An 18252-nucleotide genomic window follows, 5' to 3' on the forward strand; every position below is an offset into this window, starting at 1 on the left:
CACCGAGGTCCTTACACCAGGCATCTCCAGCCGGCCCACCACTGCCCTGGCTTCCACCAACAGCCACTATCCAACGTCCATCTTTATACTGAAGCATGTCCCCAGTTACCCAAGACCTGTTTGGGCAGGAGGACACATAACCGCACGACAGGAGCAGTGCGTGTGGCACAAGGATGCCCAGCAGGCCACGCTCCTGCTGGCCCCAGCCCAAAGCACTGCCCGCTGGAAGCAGGGACCTGCAGGGCAGCTTGCAGAGGGCAATGCTGGGCCTGCAGAGCTGCCAGACACACGGACACCGAGTGCCAGGCTGGCACCACAACCCCACCGCCGTGCCATAAGGAAATGCTCGTGGGAAGGCAGAGGGGGCCACCAGAGCACGGAGGGCGAGGGCCCAGGAGGCACGCAGGCCCTGTACAGCCTGAGCTGGGCCTGTAGCGCCTGGAAGCCGCGGAGGGACCTCGAAACACACAGGCGGAGCCCAGCTCTGCGGACAGAGACGCTGCTGAAGGGGAAAAGCCGCTCAGAGCGGCCCCGTGCGCGGCCCCGCAGAACGCAGATCCGACTCCCACGGCTCCGCTCCCCCGGCTGGGCGACGGAAGTGCCGCCTGCCTCAGCCACCCTTATATAGCCCCCGCCAGGCCGGGATTGGCTAATAACGGGGAGCTTGGCAGCGCCGGATTGGTGGGGAGCACAAGCCCCTGCTGTGCGATTGGCCAGGACTCACCGCGGCGCTGAGGGCGGTGCGGTGGGAGCCCGCCCGGCCTGCGGGGGGCGCTGTACCCGCTCCGGCCCTCGGCCTACCCCGGCCCCCGCCCTACCCCTACCTCAGCCCCCGGCCCCCGGCCCGCCCCAGGGCCTGGCCAACCCCGGCCCCTCCCCAGGCCTACCCCAGCCCCCGGGCCCCGGGCCTACCCCCAGCCCCTCCCAGCCCTGCCGCGGGCCTATCCGGAACCACAGCCCACCCCCGACTGCGGCGTGGCCGGGAGGACAGGGCTGTGCTCCCCCCGATCTCACCCCTCAACCGCTCGCAGGGCTGCGGTTCCACACAGCCCCTGCTGCACGGAGGGTTCACGGCCCGGGGCTTGACCCCCCAACCCCTCGGGGTCCCCCCCAGCCCCGCAGCGGAGCAGCCAGGGGCCTCTACACCAGTGCTTTATTTCTCAGAGCCTCGCAGCAGCCCCGCTCCCGAGCCGGCCCCAGGGCTTCACTTCCAGCTGGGGCAGCTTCGGGGTTTTGTTTTGAGGCTGGAGCACTGAGGGGAGGGAGGCAGGGATGGCAGCTCCACGCTGCGAGGGTCCAAGGATGTGCAGGTGCAGGGGGTGCCATCCTGGGGGTGTCTTCTTGAGGGGGTCAGGGAGGGTGGGGTGCACGGTGGCCCGCTCTGGTCAGCGCAGCCCCAGGAAGAAAGCTGCAGCCAGCCCCAGGGTGAGGGAGAAGAGGGATGGGCTGCCCCACGGGGGGCTCAGGCTGCTCTGGGAGATGCTTTGATTGCTGGGGAGGGTGGTCACGGGCTTGGGGTCCTTGGTGTCCAGGTTGTCCATCTGGCCAAAGGGCTGGAAAAAAACCCAAAAGTCCGGTATCGCAGGGTTGAGACCCCTCGCCTGGCTGCCCTGGGGGCAGAAAGGAGCCGGGGGCACGCTGGGGCCCACTCTGCCCCTTCCCCAGCCGACACACCCAGCCTCCCCTCCCCCAGCAGGTTCCCCTTCACACCACACACAGAAATCCCCATTGACTGTTGGGTTCTCCCAACACAGGGAGCAAAGCCAGCCCTCTCACACAGCACTGCCCCGGTTCTAGGCAGGGGCTTTTAGAAATCTGAGGGAGGAAGCAGAAGCTGGGGCACTGTCTCTGCCCTCCAGGTGGCTGCGAGGAAGTGGCTGGGCACATGGTGGCCCATTGGCCCTACAGTGGAGGATATGGGGTGCAGGAGTGAGGAGGAAGAGGAGGGACACCCAGCAACCCAGCACCGCGCGCTGTCGCAAGCAGGAACATTGCAGTCAGTGTGGGAAACATTAACAGGGCAGTTTCCTTCCGTCTCTGAAGACTGGCACCTTCAAAATTAAGATGTTTGTGTGAATCCCTTGTGCCTTGGCTCTGTGGGACCTCTGGATTTTTGGTCCTTTCCTGGAAATCCTGGTGTAAACAGCTGTGCATTGTGCCTGTGAACAGTGAAGTGCAGCAAAAAGCGCTGCCCTGGGCTGCTGGAAAAGGGAGACATTTCCCTCCATGAGCCAGCCCCCACACTGGTTCACACGGCTCCTCGGATCCCTCCGGAGCCAGGACAGGGCCAGGAATGGGGCCCCAACGTCCAGCTCTGTCCCCTCACCAGGGTGCTGTGAGGGTTTTTGGCTAGTTTGTCCAGCCACAGAGTGAGACTCCTGAAACATAAATGCATCCTCTGGAGCCAGCAGCAGGTCACAGCTGCATGGAGTCTTTGAGCAAAATAAGCACAGACAAATCTGGCCTCATTACCAACATGCTGTAGAAAACCCCCCACATCCCGACAGCTGTTCCAAATAGCATCGCTCTCTTCGAAAGCGCTGGCACGTTCATTCCTCCCACACAACGGTCCCCACCCAGGAGAAAGCTGACATCCACCAGCGCGCCACTTGAATCAAGCCCCCATGGAGCTTCCCAGCAGGAAGGAAAATAACCTCCAGCAGGGAGAGGTGAAAGGAAACAAACTTCTCAGCTGCGTGCCCACCCAGCATCCCCACAGCTGTGACCAGCATCTCCAGCGTATCTGCAGCCACGCTCAGCATCCCCACACCAGGCACAGGTGCCAGCAGGCAAAGGAGAGACTGCAAGATGGGGTGGAGAGCTAAGAGCAAATGTTACAGGTAGGAGTGATGTTCTTAAGTTAAAAAACACTTTAAAAAAGGCAATATATGGCAGTATTTAGACCTTATAGACCACAGTGCAAAGCTCCTGGTAAGGCAGTCAGGGTTAAAGTGAAATAGAATATAAAAGGTTCAGGTTTCCAGCTGAAGGAACAAATTCTCCCACTGGCTGAACCCCACAGCCCCTTGACTGCCATCACACCCACAGGACAGAGGTGGCTGGACCCCCTGGCCTTGGCAGGGCCCTGTGCCACAGGGTTTCTCTTACCATGCAGAGGATGAGCAGGGTGAGCAGGAGGAGCAGGTGGGCGCGCTGGAGGGGCTGCATGGTTGGGGCTCAACTCAGGGTGTGCCGTTAACACTTCCTCATCTGCTTGCAGCAACTGCAGTCGGAAGCTTTAAGCAGAGCAGCAGCCCTGTCTCACCAATCACACCTTCCTTCCCTGCACCAGCCCCGCCACCTCAAAGGGTCACTTGAACCCAAGGCAATTCGGGGACATCGCATCCGTTGCCAGTGCTGTGAGGAAGAAGACACGGCATGGGGGATCTCCAGATGTGAACACCACCATACAGCCCTTTCAGCCTCACTTCTCCAGAGCCATCCGTCTGCATCACCCTGAACAAGAACAGCTCCTGCTCCCTTTTCCCCAACATGGCCACACAGCCAGCTCTGAGTGGGCTGCCCTGGCCACAGTCTCCAGCAAAGGCAGCAAACCCCTCACCCTGCCTTCTCCCACATCTCAAAAGCTCTGCTTCTCCCCAGGGGCTTCCTGTCCTGTGCCCCACACTCATGAAGGACTAATAGGGGTTATGGGTTAAAATCCCTCCTGGTTCACTGGGAGGGTTTGCAAATCACAGCCAGCATTTCAACAAGGGCTCTGCGTTGCACCGTGTAACAAACCTCCTTCCCTGCAACTCAGAGCAGAAGCTGGATCCAAGCTGTCCCTCTGAATTTCAGTTACATGCCTGGGGTAGTCTGATCCGGGTAATGGATCAGGGAAACACCTTTTTCTAGCCTGCCAGTATCCCCTTCCTTACAGATCTCTCAGCTCCCTCATCCCCTCAGCTGCAGCAGCAGCACACAAAAAGGATCTGGTTATTTTAAGATGGTCTGAAATCAGTAAAGCTACTGAAACGCACCAAGCATGTACACCTGTCTGTTGTCTGGTTTTGCATTAGCCAAGCGCATCACAGCACAGGCTCCTCTGCGGCAAAGCTTCACCAAATTTAGTTTTTGCACTTCATGATGTGTTGAAACTAAAGCCTCTTGGGGACAGCCAACATCCCATAAAAGGTGCTAAAAATCAGCCTGCTGAGGCCGAGTTCTCCGGAGAGTGGAGCAGCACAGCAGTGGCGAGCAGGACAGGACATAGGCAGGGAGGGCTCCCCAGACAGCAGCAAGTGCTAGGTGGAGTTCTGAGCATCAGCGAGGCAAAACAAGTGTGCAGCAGTGCCTGGGTGAGAAAAGACAAAAGAAAGAGGTGAGGAAATCCGGAGCAGCTGTACAGTGAGTGATGCCTCAGGTCAGGCTGTGCCACAGACCATCTATGAGCTGAAGCTGAGGGTGTGCAGAGGGTGGCTGAGGGAAGAAAGCACAGCTGTGTGTGGTGCTCCGGCATCAGGTCCCGCCCCAGCACCTGGCAAAGCATCTGCAGCGACCAGAGGCTGAAGCTGCCACTGAAATCAGGAATCAAAGCTCTTAACGCCACTGTAGTAGTATTAAGCAGCAGCCACTCTGTTGCCGTGCTGGGTGCTCGGTGGCATCACCGCAAATCAAGCACATCTGTGCAGATTTCACTGTTACATTTATACACAATTACAAGGTCGTACACTACCAGTTACGACTGATTAGTTATTTGCATATAATTATAATATCTGCTGTGCCATCCTCTTCTGTCTGTTACTACACTTGCGCAGGGGAAGGGTCTTCACCTGGGCAAGGGTCTTCTTGACCTGCGGGTCTGGTTTTTAGTATTATAATGAAGGTAGTTCACTTCAGGACACCTTAAAAGTCAGTTTTGTTGCCAAGTTGGACAGCTATACATCTGCCTTGCCAATTTGTCCAATAAGTCATCCTATACACAATAGAACCTGGGTGCTCTGGTTATGGTCTGGAGAGTAAGGATTAGGGTTGTTATGGTCTATAGAATAGGGACTTTAAGCAACACAGTCTCAGATAACAAGCAGCATAGCTAACATGGAGGTTAACTCTTCAAAATCAAGATGTTCTTATAGCTAACTGTTCCACAAACAAACACAACATACAGAAAGATTCAGTAAAACTTCCAGAGGCTCTGCCCCACAGCAGCAGCGCTCCGCAGGCAGGGATGCGGGGCAAAGGGCAGGCAGGGTGCATTCTGCCTGGCTGGCGGTGGCGCAGAGCAGAGCCTGCAGCAGCCCGGGCCTCCCTGCTCCAGCGACACACCTGAGGGGCTGCCTCGGGCTTCCCCCTCCTCCAGAGGCGGCTACGGGGGGCCGCAGGCCCCGCCACGGGCCGCATCACCCACCGCGCAGGCCCGGCTGGCTTCGGGTGGCCCCCGAGGGGCCAAGCGGGGCCGCGCTGGTGCCCGGAGCCACCCGGGCAGCACCGGGGGTGGCGGCTGCCAGGGTGGCCGTGGTGGGGCCGTCGCAGTGCCCTGGGCCCGGCGCCCACCCGCGCTGCACCCTGCACCCGGCGCCCTGCCGCCATGGCCGCCGTCCCGCGGTGGAAGGCGGCGCGCTGCATGCTGGGATGTGTAGTCCTCCCGCTGCCCCGCCCTCCACGTGACCAGGGCTACGCCAATCGCAGCGGCCCTGCGTCGCCGCGGCAACCGCTGGTAAACAAGATGGCGGCGGTAGGGTAATGGCGGCGGTGGGGTGAGTGGTGCGCCAGCGGCGGGACCCCTCGCGGGCTGGGACCCCCCCACACACACCGTGACGGTCCCCCCCAGCACACGGTGCCCCCAGCGCTGCCACCCACATCGGGCCCCCCAGGGCCCACATACACGGGCACCCCCGGGTGGTACCCGGGTACCCCCGTTATTCTGAGCCCCTTTTTGCCAATGATCCTTTAAAAAAGCTGATCGCTACCGGCCACCTGGGGACCCGCAGGGCTGCACGTGATGGGACAGGCTTAGAAACAACACCAGCTGGAATAAAACTCCCCAAATTCCTTACCTGCTGCCTCCTGGCTGGCATCTCAGAGGTACTGGGGATACTGGTCAGTCACACATCACACAGGTTCATGTCGCGTTTGTGTTTCTTCAGTTTCCAGCAGAGAAGAGTCGCTTTCTGCAGCTGCAACGGCATCGCAAGTGTTGGTGCTCTCACCCGCTGCTGCCCTGACGCAGCGGGCACCCCTGCACCTCACTCACCTGGGTCTCACCCCTTCTGCTCTCAGGCAGCTCCCACAGATTTTAACTGCTCATGGGTTTTAACTGCTACTACAAGCAGTAGTTGTGGGTGTATGAATAGCCACTCTGCCCAGAAATCAAGAATGTGTGGACCGGGAAGATGAGCTAGTGAAAAAAAAATGAACAGTTTGGGCTTTTTTTGATAGCCTTTTCAATTACATTTTTTAAAAAAATTGCACATCAAGCAAATCCTCCCACAGTTAATGAGGCTATGCTTTATTGTTACATATTATCCCCTCTTATTTTTACTAAAAGGGCAGAGCTGTCCAAGTTCATTGCCTCCACCAGTGAGGCTTTTCTCACCCTCCTACATATTTTGCAATGGTTGTAGCTCTTCCTCTCCTACATGTGTCCAAAATCAGATAAGTAACAAAAGGTTTCCATAGTCTCAGCAAGCCCTAGAGCACATTAGAGCCTCATCTATTTTTACGGTTCAATTTTAGGTCAAATTCTTCCTACTAGATCTTAGAGCAAAAACTCCCTTTCCATTCCCAGTGAAGTTTGCTGCTTCTGTTAATCCCAGAGCGTTGTGCTTTTTGCCAAAATAGCTCAATATTTCCACTTTCTGCCTCACTGTGCAGCGCAGGATGCTCTGTACTGGCATCATGGTCTCTTTCTGCAAGCCCTGTTTTGTGTTCACTCTTCCCAGCTGCTATGATTGTACCTTCCCTTGGGCCCTGGCTCATAACGAGTGCTCATGTACGTTCATTAGTCTGACAGTGCTTATGGGATTGAATGGACTGGGCCATCCTGCTTTCTCCTGCCCTGGACTGGGCCCTCTCTTTCCCTCTGCATAACTCCAGTATTTCTTGACCTGATTTTGGAATGCTGAACTGTTTTCTTTCTTACATGCTCTTTATGCGTCTTCTCAGAAGATGACAGCCTGTCTCCTAGGACAAAGAATCCAGTGCAAGGCAGTCTCCCCTCCTGCTCAAGGTGCTCACCACTGAAAAAGAATATGCAGGGTAAAGTCCATCAATGGTTAGGGGATTCTGGGCCATCACAGTTTCTCAGTGACAGCCTGGTGGACTCAGTACCCCAGGTCAGGGCTAACTCCTGTGGTCCCCCTCTCGCATACACAGCCATCTCCCTACCAGTCAGGAATTTCTACCCAGTACCTGCAAAAGGTACCCCTGTCACACCTCTGTGGCAGAACAGGAATTCCTGGGGGGGGGGGGGGGCCCTACGGTACAGGCAAGCCTCCAATACCAATTGCCATTTTAGAGAGGTAACACGTATTTGTGCTTCCAGACACAGCTGGCACTGACACGGAACTCATGTCCTCCATGATGCAAAAAATCACTCTGTTGGAACAAAAAATAGAGAAACAAGCACAAGAAATGCAACTGAAGGTAAAAAATCCTGCCCCTTACTGAACCTGTTCTGTGCCTTGCTTTGACAGTTGAAGCCGCAGTAGCATTACCTCTGCTCAGACCCAGTTTGGGCTAAAACAAGTTAATCTGTAGTCTGCTCTGTTAATTACACACACAGGCCTTTGCAAAGCAGCAGTGCAATTGTATCAGTCCTTGGGGTGGGAGACTTCTTAATGACTCTCGCAAAGTAATGACCCCTTTTTTTCCCCTCCCCCCCCCCCCCTTTTTTTTTTAAGAGGTGGTTGCAGAGGTGCTGCTTTCTTTTTTAGATCAGCCACTTGCTGCAGGTCAGAGCACGAGCTGTGCCTGAGCAGGAAGCACAGAGGCAGGAGTCTGTGAGGTTGCCTACAGCTCTTGTGCAGACAGAGAAGGGGGAGATAGGTCAGTGTGTCCCTCACCTATCCTTGGCGCAGTGTGTTTATATCCCACCCATCATTTGAGTCTAATTAAGGTACTTGTGAGGTGATACAGCCTTTCTGAACCTTATTTTGCCTGTCTCTGGGTGGGGTGAGAGTACGTGCACCGCTGAGTCACCTAGCCAGGACTCATTGTGCAAGCTGTGCCTCAGGGTTCCAAAGGCCAAGGAACTAAACAAAGTCATTATTTGTTCTGGTCCTGAAGGACAGGAGGATTGCTGAACTTGAAGAGAAGATGAAGACTCTTCAGCAAAGAGCAGGTAAAAATTGTTGTACTCGGCACCTCGCTCCTACCTGTGGGAGAGCTACGGAACTCCTGGTACTGCAACAGAGCAGGCTTGGAGACCTCCTCTCTGAGCCATCCTTGCCCTAAAAGCCCAAGAGCCTCTTTGGTGAGTGGTATCAGTTACACAGACGTGGCACTGTTTGCCAAAGCAGATCCACGCTTTATACTTGCACCTGCTACTCAGCTTTACTGGTACAGTGCAAAACACTATTTCCTGACCTATTTTCTATGGGTTACTAGGTTTCCGTGAGCACAGACCAGCCACGCAGATACCTAAGGATGGTGAGAAGAAAAGAGAATGTTAAATAGTGCAGAGTTCAGACAGGCTGAAAGACCAGAGCTGCTCACAGCTAAGTAAAACCAAAAATCTGCTTGGAGTCTCAAACAGTACTATAGGTCCAGGCTCACTCATCCTGTAAGGCAGCCTAAATAAATTGAACCCAGCTTGGAGCAAGTGAAGGTCTTTCCCTGCCCCCATTCAGTTCCTTGGAATCCAGCAGCTCTCCAGCTGAGCCCAGACACATTTCCTACAACGGCTGAACTACCTTGTAGCACAAAGCTATGGTAAATTCTCAATTTCCTGAGCAGAGAACAAGAATATGCCTGTCAGACCACAAACATGTGTTTTGTGCCTCATCGTCCATTGTTCTGGCCATTCAGCCTAAGTTTCTGGATCCAGCTTTAGTGGACACCTGCTCATTTTTTTAATAGGTCCCTTCAGACTGCGTAAGCAAAACAGTTCTCATTGTATAATTGCGGACAGCACCCCTCACATCAGCTTCCTGCGGCATAAAACTTCACCAGTATTGTTCACAACTATCTTTTAGTCTGTCAGCACCTTCATCAAACCACTGCACGTTGCATTGTCAGGGACCAGCATGCAGAGCTCACGTTCAGCTCCTGCGTTCTATGGGCTTGAGTTCACCAGCGGTACAGGCAGGCACAGCTGGGGCATCTGCGCTGTGTGGTATCAGCTCCTCTTTAAGACTGTACATCGGAAAAACAAGTCTTCCCTTTCAGATGTCCCTGACTCATCCACAGCAGAGGAACTGGAAATGAGGTGCCTTCAGCTGCAGAGCCAGGTCTGGGAGATGGAGGTGAGACACCTACTTCACTTGCCCTAAGCCACCTGCACCTTCAGTTTGAGATCACTGCGGTCTCAGGCTGCTTGGTCTTTTACAAGCTGCCACTTTGATCGTCACAATTCTTCACCTCACCCTGCTGAAAAGGAAAATGAGTTGAATGCAAGCTACAAGGCAGCAGGAGGGTTTTTTAAAATACACAAACATTTGTGCCTCCTGCAAGCCTGTTAATTTTGATTTCTATGACTACAATCTTGGGAGATTACTGTGTCACTATAGATATTTCAATTCTCCCTTTTGCCTACTACTACTAGAGCTGCTACTACTACCCTGCTAGTGAGTTTGTTCGCCAGAGCCAAAGAGCCCCAAGACAAACCTCCCTTTCTGCTTCCCATGGTCACAGCCGACCACACTCAGGCTTTACTTTTTGAAGCTCTGGTCTACAATGCTGACTCATACTTTCCTCTTACAGCGGTTTCTAAATGACTATGGTCTGATCTGGGTTGGAGAGAGACATGAACAACTGGAAGATTTAGAATCGTTCAAGGATGAAGAAGAGCTGCCAGCAAGGAGCCTCTGGAAGCCAGGTAAAGCACCAGCACTCCTTGCTGAAGCAGCTGTCCTAGCTCCCACTGCATGCTTAGAGAAAATACGATGCTCCCCAGAGTAGGTAAGCATCAGAGACCCAGAATTCAGGTCTTCAGAATTTGTGATCCTACGCTGAGGTCTTCACATCAGTCCACCTCAGGGTCAGAGACACTGAGCAATTTAACAGGAGCTAAGCCAGGCAGGACGTTGGTATTTTAAATACCATATTTTGTAAGCTCCATCTAGGGGAAGAGGAGAGAACCTGATGGCTCAGCCATTTGGAAGGATACCCTCGCAGCAGCTGCTTCCTAAAGAGTTCGCATACCCTAAACGTTTGAAGCTTGGTTGCTCTAATAACTGATGTAAAATGGGTGGAAAACCGAATCAGATGCTTTGTGTATATAGCAGCTGTAGTAACTTACCCGTGTTGTCTGACTCCATCAGAGTATTGTTTGCCTTTCCTCCCAACCACCACGTGAGTGGTTTAATTGAGACCTGATTGTGCTGTATGGGGTCCAAGCATACTTGGCAATCGCTTCTGAGGAAGTGGTAACAGAGGAAAAAAAAGTAATAATACTTGGGCTGTAGAGCCAATGCTGCTTCCTAACCACCATGCAAATATTAGCTAGCTAATCCTTCCCTCCCTTAGATACAGGAGGGGAGAAGACAGGGGAAGCTGTACAAATAATTTTAATTGTTTTCACCTCATGCTTTTTAAGGGCTATTTTCCCCGCCCTCCTTTATCAAATCATAAAAAAGCAGAACAGAAAATACCAAAGGGTTTACTTCTGCTTACATCTCCTTTTTCATTTCCTCTTCTGATTTCATTTTTCTGTCTCCTCGCAACCCTTACTGCTTCACCCTGCCACCCTCCTCAAGCACCCAAGTAAACATCCTCAGCAGCGTCCCAGCAAGAGCGAGCAAGCTGCTGGTGGCAAGCAGCAGGCAGCTGCCAGTGTTTACACTGGCATTTCTTCAGCAAGTCTGCCCTGATCCATTTATCCAATCTAGTTAATCCAACTAGTTAAGTTCCTCACTCCTTGCGTTTTACAGCACCAGATTAAGGGACAACGCAACACTTCTGGAATTACAACCAAAGACAAGCAAGCTGTGGTCTCTAAAGAGCCGGCTGCGTCTGTGGCTGCCTCTGGAGTGACATTAGCTTGTGGCAAGAGGGCTGTTTCCCTGTGGTTTTGCACACACCCATGCAAACCTGGCAACACTGTGCCACAGCAGCGGTGTCGCACCAGGCGTAGGGTGAAAGGTGAAGCACGGAGAGGCAGCACTGACAGCCCAAAATTGTTAGGACTCAAATTCACACAGAGGGGAAAGCTGCTTAGCTGGCATCCCCTTCCCCTGTAACTCTGATCCCTCCACCACAGGTGAAGCAGTTGTTTCCAAACACCAGATTGATTTCGATTTAATCTTGGAAAACGTGAAGGATTTGAATGTGCTGGCTGGAGAAGGCATTTCTCAAATCGAGCACACGCCTGGGGGTGCTCGGCTGAGACAGCCAGAACCCCTTCCCCTCACGCTGTATCAAAATGGGATCGTGGTCAATGGACCCTTTCGGCCCTACGAGGACCCATCCGCACAGGTACGGAAAGGGCTGTAGAGGAATCGGACTCAGAGCCATCCTGCTGTCATTCACTGAGCCTCAGGAAAGGGGGTGAATAGGCCCTGTGAGCTCATCTCAGTACCCAAGGACGGTACTTTAATACCGCTTTAGAAGCAGCTACCCAGACCTCCAGCTTCTCACCTGCATTCCCGTGGTGCCTTTAAAGACTAGTATGTCTGTGTAGTAATTTTTAGAGATGGAGGTTCTGGGTCTTTTATGCAGACTTTTCTGCACAGCAATAACACTGCAAATAGGAGCAGCCCAGAAGGAACGTATCAGTCGTGAGATAAAATGAGAGCTTGTGGTTATACCTCAGACTTTCTGTTTATTTCAGCAATGCCTGCAGGATATTATGGATGGCTATTTCCCTTCAGAGTTGCAGATGCGCTACCCAGATGGCATCCCTTTGCGGGTAAGCAGTGCAAAACCCTATTCATCAGCTTTTTGGAAGAAATTGCTCTCTCACTTCCCAAGAAAATTCAGGTTTCTTTCACTAGTCTGCTGGCTACTCCCCACGGCAAATTAAATTTGAGGTTTTGGAACACAGCATACATGCAGCTTCATTCTGTGCATGTGTGTCTCGGCGGGAGCACACCTGCTAGAGCTGTTGCAGAAACGCTCACTGGCTTCTCGTATTAGGAGGGAATGGTTTCTCTGCCACAGTGAATCTTGGCTTGGTACAAGGCTTCTAAGAGCATAGCAGACTGTAGAAGAGAAGTAGGATGTGCAGCATCTGAAGAGCTATGTAACAAAAAGGAGAAACAAAGCTCTCAAATAGCTCCCTCAGAAGAGCTTTTAAACCCAGGTTGAAAAAGTATCTTTCAAGGAGGATGTTGGGAGAGTTTATTTTGCCACAATTTTAATGGATTTGGCCATCTGAGTTTTTTTCGGGCCCTGTTTTTTGATTTCTCAGAAATGGCAAAAAGCCAAGGCCACGTTTTCAGGCCAAAACCAGGTAGAGTGCCTCAGAGGACTCTAATTAGGTCTTCAAGTGCACCTGAAACACTAGGAGGCACAACCAGAGGGGTGCACCTACCCACTGCCATGAAGAAAGCAGGGCACAACTGCGTGGGCAAGCATGAGGTCAGGACAGCCAGCATCAGCTGGTAGGTGTACAGGGTGGTTGGAAAGTCAACTGGAAGGAGGAGGATGGTGCAAGGCTCTTGGGGGGCTGTGGCTGGCTGTAATCTGTGCATAGCTGGCCACGTCTGGAAGCCACAAGACAATAATCTGGGGTAAATACAGACACAGAGTGCATCCACCTGCGATATGGTCAGCCACTGTAAGAGGAACATGAGTGGAACGCAGACAGAAGGACTGCCCCTACTTATACAGCTTTCCCCACTGCTGGTGGCCTCAGGGTAGCACTCTGCCTCCCTCGGTTTGTAACAGCCACCCGACAGTCCCCACTTCAGCCTCGTACTGCCAAATCCCTCCCCAACCCCAGCATGCTGCTACCACATCACTTTCCACTCAGCATTTTCAGCTGTGGAAGCAGACACAGAGGAAAGATCCGGTCCAAGCATATTTCTGACAACTCATGGAAAGGAGCTGCTGCCCAGTGCCTGTTTGAGATGGATGAACAAATACCTTGTGGTCTGGGTGGGCCATCCCACCCAAATCCCTGGGATTTGCTTTGTTAGAGAGCCTATAGGAGCTGAAAAATTGAGTTTGCACAGCTAGAGCAGCTTCCTTGGAAACTGTCTTGGTTTTGTTTGGGGTTTACAACTCTTAGTTGTCATCGCTGTCGTTTACTGTGCTCTGATGCAGTGAGAATTAGCTTGTGCAACAGTCAAGAGTTGCTTATGGCAGTTGGCCTTAATTCAACAGGTCACTGACAGAAGGGACGTGGTATTTCGGGAGAGACACCTTCCAGGGAGTTTTCCTGGCCACGGCCAAGTGGTTGGCCATTCAAAATCAAGTGAGATGCAGGAAACCATTGATATCCCAGGTAAATTCTTAAACCTGCCTCAAAAACACAGCTAACTCCCAAAAAGGAGAATCAAAACCTTACCAGGGCAGCTGGTAGGAATGTGTAGAGTCTCAGTGAGGAAAGCAACACTTCTGGGTCAGAGCCCTGTGCTTGTAGCCCCAGCGGAGCCTCAGGAGCTGGGAGCCAGGCAGCACACACGATGTCCTCTCATAATTAAATCCTCTTGAAGAATGAGACATGGACAAGCAGTAAAAGCCCAGGAGATCAGTGGGTTTCCAAAAACATGTCTGTCCTGTGCCTTTCTGAAAGGCCGAGCTCGTTCTACCTTCACCTCCAGCAGCATCAAAGGATGCTGAGGGAACCCTGCAGATCTCAAGGGGGTAGCCTGCAAACAACCTTTGGTTCTCCTACATGCTTATTCCGTAAAGGCGGACATTGTCAAGCCAGTCTGAGCTTAACTGCACCAAACGGAACGACTCCTCTTCAGATTTTCACAAGAGAAATGGGACATAAGCTCAGGGCAGAATCCTCATTTTGCTTCTAGACGCTAGCAATCTGTGTGAGCAATACCTGTCAGGGTTGGAAAGTCAGATGCAGTCAGTCGTATAGAGAGAAACTTGTGGGTTTGTGCATGCATAACTAAATAACCCGACCACATGCATGGCCCATCAGCAACGTCTTCCTGTTTATATGAAACTGTACTACTTGCTCGTTCATCTCAAGGCCACTCACAAACAGAAGCTGTGATAAATGTTTCCTTTATCCAAGTAGTAAAATATAATTGCCCGGTGCCACCACAGAAAAAGGGACACCTACAAATGCACCCTCACAAGACAAAAAATTTTCTAAGTCTGTAAAAATTGTCATAGTTTCAGGTTTTCCCGTTCACAGCAGGACTAACCAGGTTTCCACCTGCTGTGCATCCCAGGTGTGTGCTGAACAGGCTGCAGGGTTGCTCACTGGTTGATGTTGACAATCAAACATTTAGTGGGCCAGAAAGTAGGACAAGCTTCAACAGAGACGGGGAGCCAGTCTCAACCTAGCTATGGGAGGCTAGAGCTCTCCCTGTCGGCTGTTGCACTCTCATTTCACCAAACCAGCCTATTCTGGGGGAAAATTATCAAAATGTTCTTCCCTCTGCCCTGGTAGGTCCCAAAGTCTCCTTGGAGCAGTTAATCAACAAGCTTTCCAAGCCGTTGAAAAACAGAGAAGCAATCAGTGTCCAAGGCTCAGCCAAAGCAGCACAGCAGGTATGAGTGGACCCCCCCAAACACCCACAGGAGGCCAGCAGCAATTCCCTGGGCTCAGCACCCTGCACAGCACCAGCACCCCCTCCCCTCAGCCCTCTCTCAGCCCTGCACAGCCTCCTCCTCCAAGAGAGGCTCCACCAGTGCACACATGGCACTTTGGCACCTGCTCCTGGGCTTTCCCGGCACGGGTGGCTCTCTGCGCAGAGCAGGCAGCGGTGACGTTCACCTGGTTTGGTTTTAGGGCTCTGATGGGGTGCGGAGCAGCAAAGAGATTCTTCTGGAGACACCCAGGCTGTCTGCACTGGAGAGGTACAGGCACAGCCCCCTGACCCCTGCCCTATCAGGCTCTCATCTTCCTCCTGTCGATCACTGCGGGTTTACTTCAGGGGGTTTCACTTGAGGAAATAAATGGACTTGCCCCTTTTATACCTTCGGAATAGTTAGAAAAAAAGGCCAAGTGTGGTCTTTTGGGAAGACCACTGAATTGTTTACAGGAACCCTGCCATCTTTTACAGCTCTAACAAAAGCTTTTGTTGCTCAAAATGTTACTTCCTTACTGCTGTGAAATACCTTTCCCGACAGCAAGCCAAAGCCTAAGAGTCTGAAACTACCTAAGATGATGTTTGCGGTCACGTTAAACGGGAGAATCCCTCCAGGAAACTGATGCCCAAGTGGGAGGTCACACTAACAGCACTTTTCCACTCATAGTCTTCTGGCAAGACAAGACCCAAATAGCTAATGAAAAAAAAAACCCCAAGCAGATTATTTTTAATCAAAGAAGTAGGCCGAAGTACTTACCAGACAGCCCCGTTCTAAAATGAAAAAGCTAAAAAAGGTCAGCAACCCTCTTTTCAAGGCACCTTTAAGCAGGGAAAGCAAAGCAGCATTTTGGTCCATGGGCTGTTCTGCTCGGCCACAGTCAGATGGAGCCTCATTCATCTCAAGGATGAGATGGTCATTCCCAGACCTGAAACAACTCTCCCCTGTTCGGATCACCCAGGCAGCCCAAAGGCTCTGCTGTTCCGTGGAGCTCAAGGGCTCTGCCACTGGCAGAGCACTCGCTCCTCAGCTGACAAGGTTTTATAACCCCCAGGGAAAAGACAGCTGAAGCTTCTGCCCCTGATATCTGCACTCTCCGCATCAAGTCTGAGAGCGGGGAGCAGACATATATTGTAAAGATGTTGTTCACGGACACCATAGGGGACCTGCGCCAACGCCTCACCCATGCCAGGTAGGCCTAGGACTTCCCTCCTCGCTCTCCACCCAGTTCTGTAGAGCCCCAGGGAAAGTTTCTCTCCTGCTGCTGAAGGCCCTGGAGCTGCGCTTCAATCTGCTGGAGCTGAGCAGGGCTGAGGGTTACAGCCCCAGCCGCTGCTGGGCGACTTCTGCTGCTGTGGCTCCACCAGCAGAGGTGCTCTCTAGGCAGCGCTGCCGGGGTTATGCTTAGCTCAGAGCATTCAGCATCCACCTTCCAAAAAGCCGACAGCAGCAGAGAAGCCTCTTTTGTCCTCTCAAAACTACCATCTGACCCAGGCCCACCACTGCTGTCACCTCCTTCCAGATGCTCAGCAGCACTCACCCAACTATTGCCACCACTCCCAAGGCGTCAGTGCAGCCTGGAAGCCGAGCTGCAGCCTTCAGCCTAGCTGCTGGATCCGCTGTTGGATAAACACCACCCTTGGCTCAGCCAGCTCTGTATCCCAACGCATTTAACGCTGCCCAAGGGCTCACACATCCCTTTGGGGACAGTTCCAGATGGCTGTGGGGACCCCTTTGCTCTCCCCTCTTCCCACTCCTGGGAAGCCCACGATGAGCTCACTGCTGTTGGGATGCAAGAGCCTCCTTCCCCACTGCAGCTGTGCGGCCTGGAACGGCTGCTCCGTGCCTGGCTGGCTGCAGTTTGGGCGGGAAGCCCTTTTTTCTGCTCAGCTTGCGCTTGTGAAACAGTCTCTCCCTTTGCTCTTACATAACCACAGCTGGATCAACTAGAGCATCTCAGCGAAACCTTGGGGGATCCTGTGTGTAGGAAAGATTGTGCTGTTCTTTCCTAGGGGTGGAGACTCCAACTCGTATGAGATCATCAGCACCTTTCCCCAGAGGGTGTACATGGACAACTCCAGGAGCCTGCAGGAATGTGGACTGATCCCCAGTGCCTTCTTGCTGCTGCGGAGAAGAGACCCCTCCCAACACGAGGGGACAGGGCTGCAAACAGCTTAACAGCTCGCCCCAAGCGCTGCAAGAGGAAGAAGCTGCCTTGCACTGTTAGTTGTGTTAAAACCTCCCCAGCTGGGAAGAGAGGAGAGGGTTGTCTTTCCAGATTTAGTTTCACTGCGCCGTTACCCAGGACGGACGGAAGAGTTCAGAGGCAGCAGCGTGGCCTCTCCTTTCAGCACAGGGTGCCAGGCCCAGTCCTGCTGCCTCATGGGTGGCTGCCTTTCCCCGAGACAAATGGGCTCCTAACACCGGGGCACTTGTGTCAGCTCAAGCCCAAGACCTGGTTTCTCACCTCTGCTGAAGGTTACACAGGCTCATCCCCACCCAGGGAAGGCCACCAGCTTTACGCTGGGACCGGGCAGTTGTTTAGCTGGGCTCAGGGATTCTCTATAGGATGGACAAACAGCCAGGGTCAATTTGCTTTCCACACACAGCTGCTCCCCAGAGATTTCAATGCATTTATACCACGAGAGAAACAGGCTCAGTTATATGGTCCCCAGTAAAACTAAACCAAAAGGCCCTGAGCCACTGCAATGCTGGGACAGAGCCAGACTCAGCCAGGAGATCCTGCTGCTGGGTTTCCTGTACGTGAATGACTCCTTCCCTTGGACAGCCCCCAGCTCCGGCAGGGCCCCGGCTCCCAGCCCCGGCTGCCAGCCTGCCTGCCTCCCTCCCTGGCAGCCTGCTGCAGCCAGGAGCTGGATGCTGCAACAGGACACCGTGTCATTGGAGAAGAGCATAAACCCTTCGCTGCGTCTCTGCTGAACCCTGAATAAAGCATCTTCCCTGCTCTCCTGTGGGCTGGGGCTGCACTCCGCAGGCCCCTTTCCCCAACACACTCTTCCTGTTTCAGCTGGGACAAGCTCCCACTTGACTCCCAGCCGACGGCACTCCCACTTGCGAGAGGCAGCACCTTCTGGCAGGTTCCCTTTTAGCAGAGACCCTCATTAAAGGCTCCCAATAAAACCGTTTAAGTTGCAGTTTCCACTTCCATTAGATTTCAAAGGCACAGTTGCTGTGGAAGGGGGCAGGATGCCCAGAGCTTTTCCCAGAACCCTCCGACCAGAGCTGGACCCCGCAGAACTCAAATACAGGAAGCACCACCCGTGCAAACCAGCTGCTTCCCTGGGCTCCCTGTGGGCAGTGACTCAGTCCTCACAGTTCTAAGTTAGTTTCCTCCTTTTTCCACCTACGGCAGATATAGGAGCGTACTCAGGACCCTCCCATAGGGCAGCCTTTTCCACTGCCTCTCTATACCCT

At 53.2% G+C, this 18252-nt stretch overlaps 1 protein-coding gene and 1 long non-coding RNA gene across 7 annotated transcripts; one reads left to right on the forward strand and one right to left on the reverse strand.

Moving 5' to 3' along the window:
* Nucleotides 1–1138: 1138 nt before the first annotated feature.
* Nucleotides 1139–14603, reverse strand: LOC114012418 (uncharacterized). Of its 6 annotated transcripts, XR_008746402.1 has the most exons (8): nucleotides 13610–14603; nucleotides 12191–12336; nucleotides 10400–10515; nucleotides 7351–7536; nucleotides 7082–7178; nucleotides 5997–6116; nucleotides 3109–3357; nucleotides 1139–1553 (listed from the first exon to the last, which is right to left on the reverse strand). It is a non-coding gene; the product is annotated as an uncharacterized LOC114012418 (long non-coding RNA). The 6 variants fall into 6 exon arrangements; XR_008746401.1 differs by lacking the exon at nucleotides 12191–12336 and having other exon boundaries at nucleotides 7082–7536; nucleotides 13610–13624; XR_008746403.1 differs by lacking the exons at nucleotides 7351–7536; nucleotides 10400–10515; nucleotides 12191–12336 and having other exon boundaries at nucleotides 13610–13624.
* Nucleotides 7098–17972, forward strand: UBXN11 (UBX domain protein 11). Its single transcript, XM_027788051.2, has 12 exons — nucleotides 7098–7197; nucleotides 7484–7584; nucleotides 8227–8281; nucleotides 9328–9404; nucleotides 9862–9976; nucleotides 11360–11574; nucleotides 11930–12007; nucleotides 13426–13546; nucleotides 14678–14778; nucleotides 15020–15087; nucleotides 15872–16009; nucleotides 16830–17972. The coding sequence occupies exons 1-12, from the start codon at nucleotides 7191–7193 to the stop codon at nucleotides 16993–16995; spliced, it is 1242 nt and encodes a 413-aa protein (XP_027643852.1). The 5' UTR covers nucleotides 7098–7190; the 3' UTR covers nucleotides 16996–17972.
* Nucleotides 17973–18252: the final 280 nt, after the last annotated feature.

Source organism: Falco peregrinus, chromosome 3, assembly GCF_023634155.1.
Source record: "Falco peregrinus isolate bFalPer1 chromosome 3, bFalPer1.pri, whole genome shotgun sequence".
In the NCBI taxonomy this organism is placed as follows: Eukaryota; Metazoa; Chordata; class Aves; order Falconiformes; family Falconidae; genus Falco; species Falco peregrinus.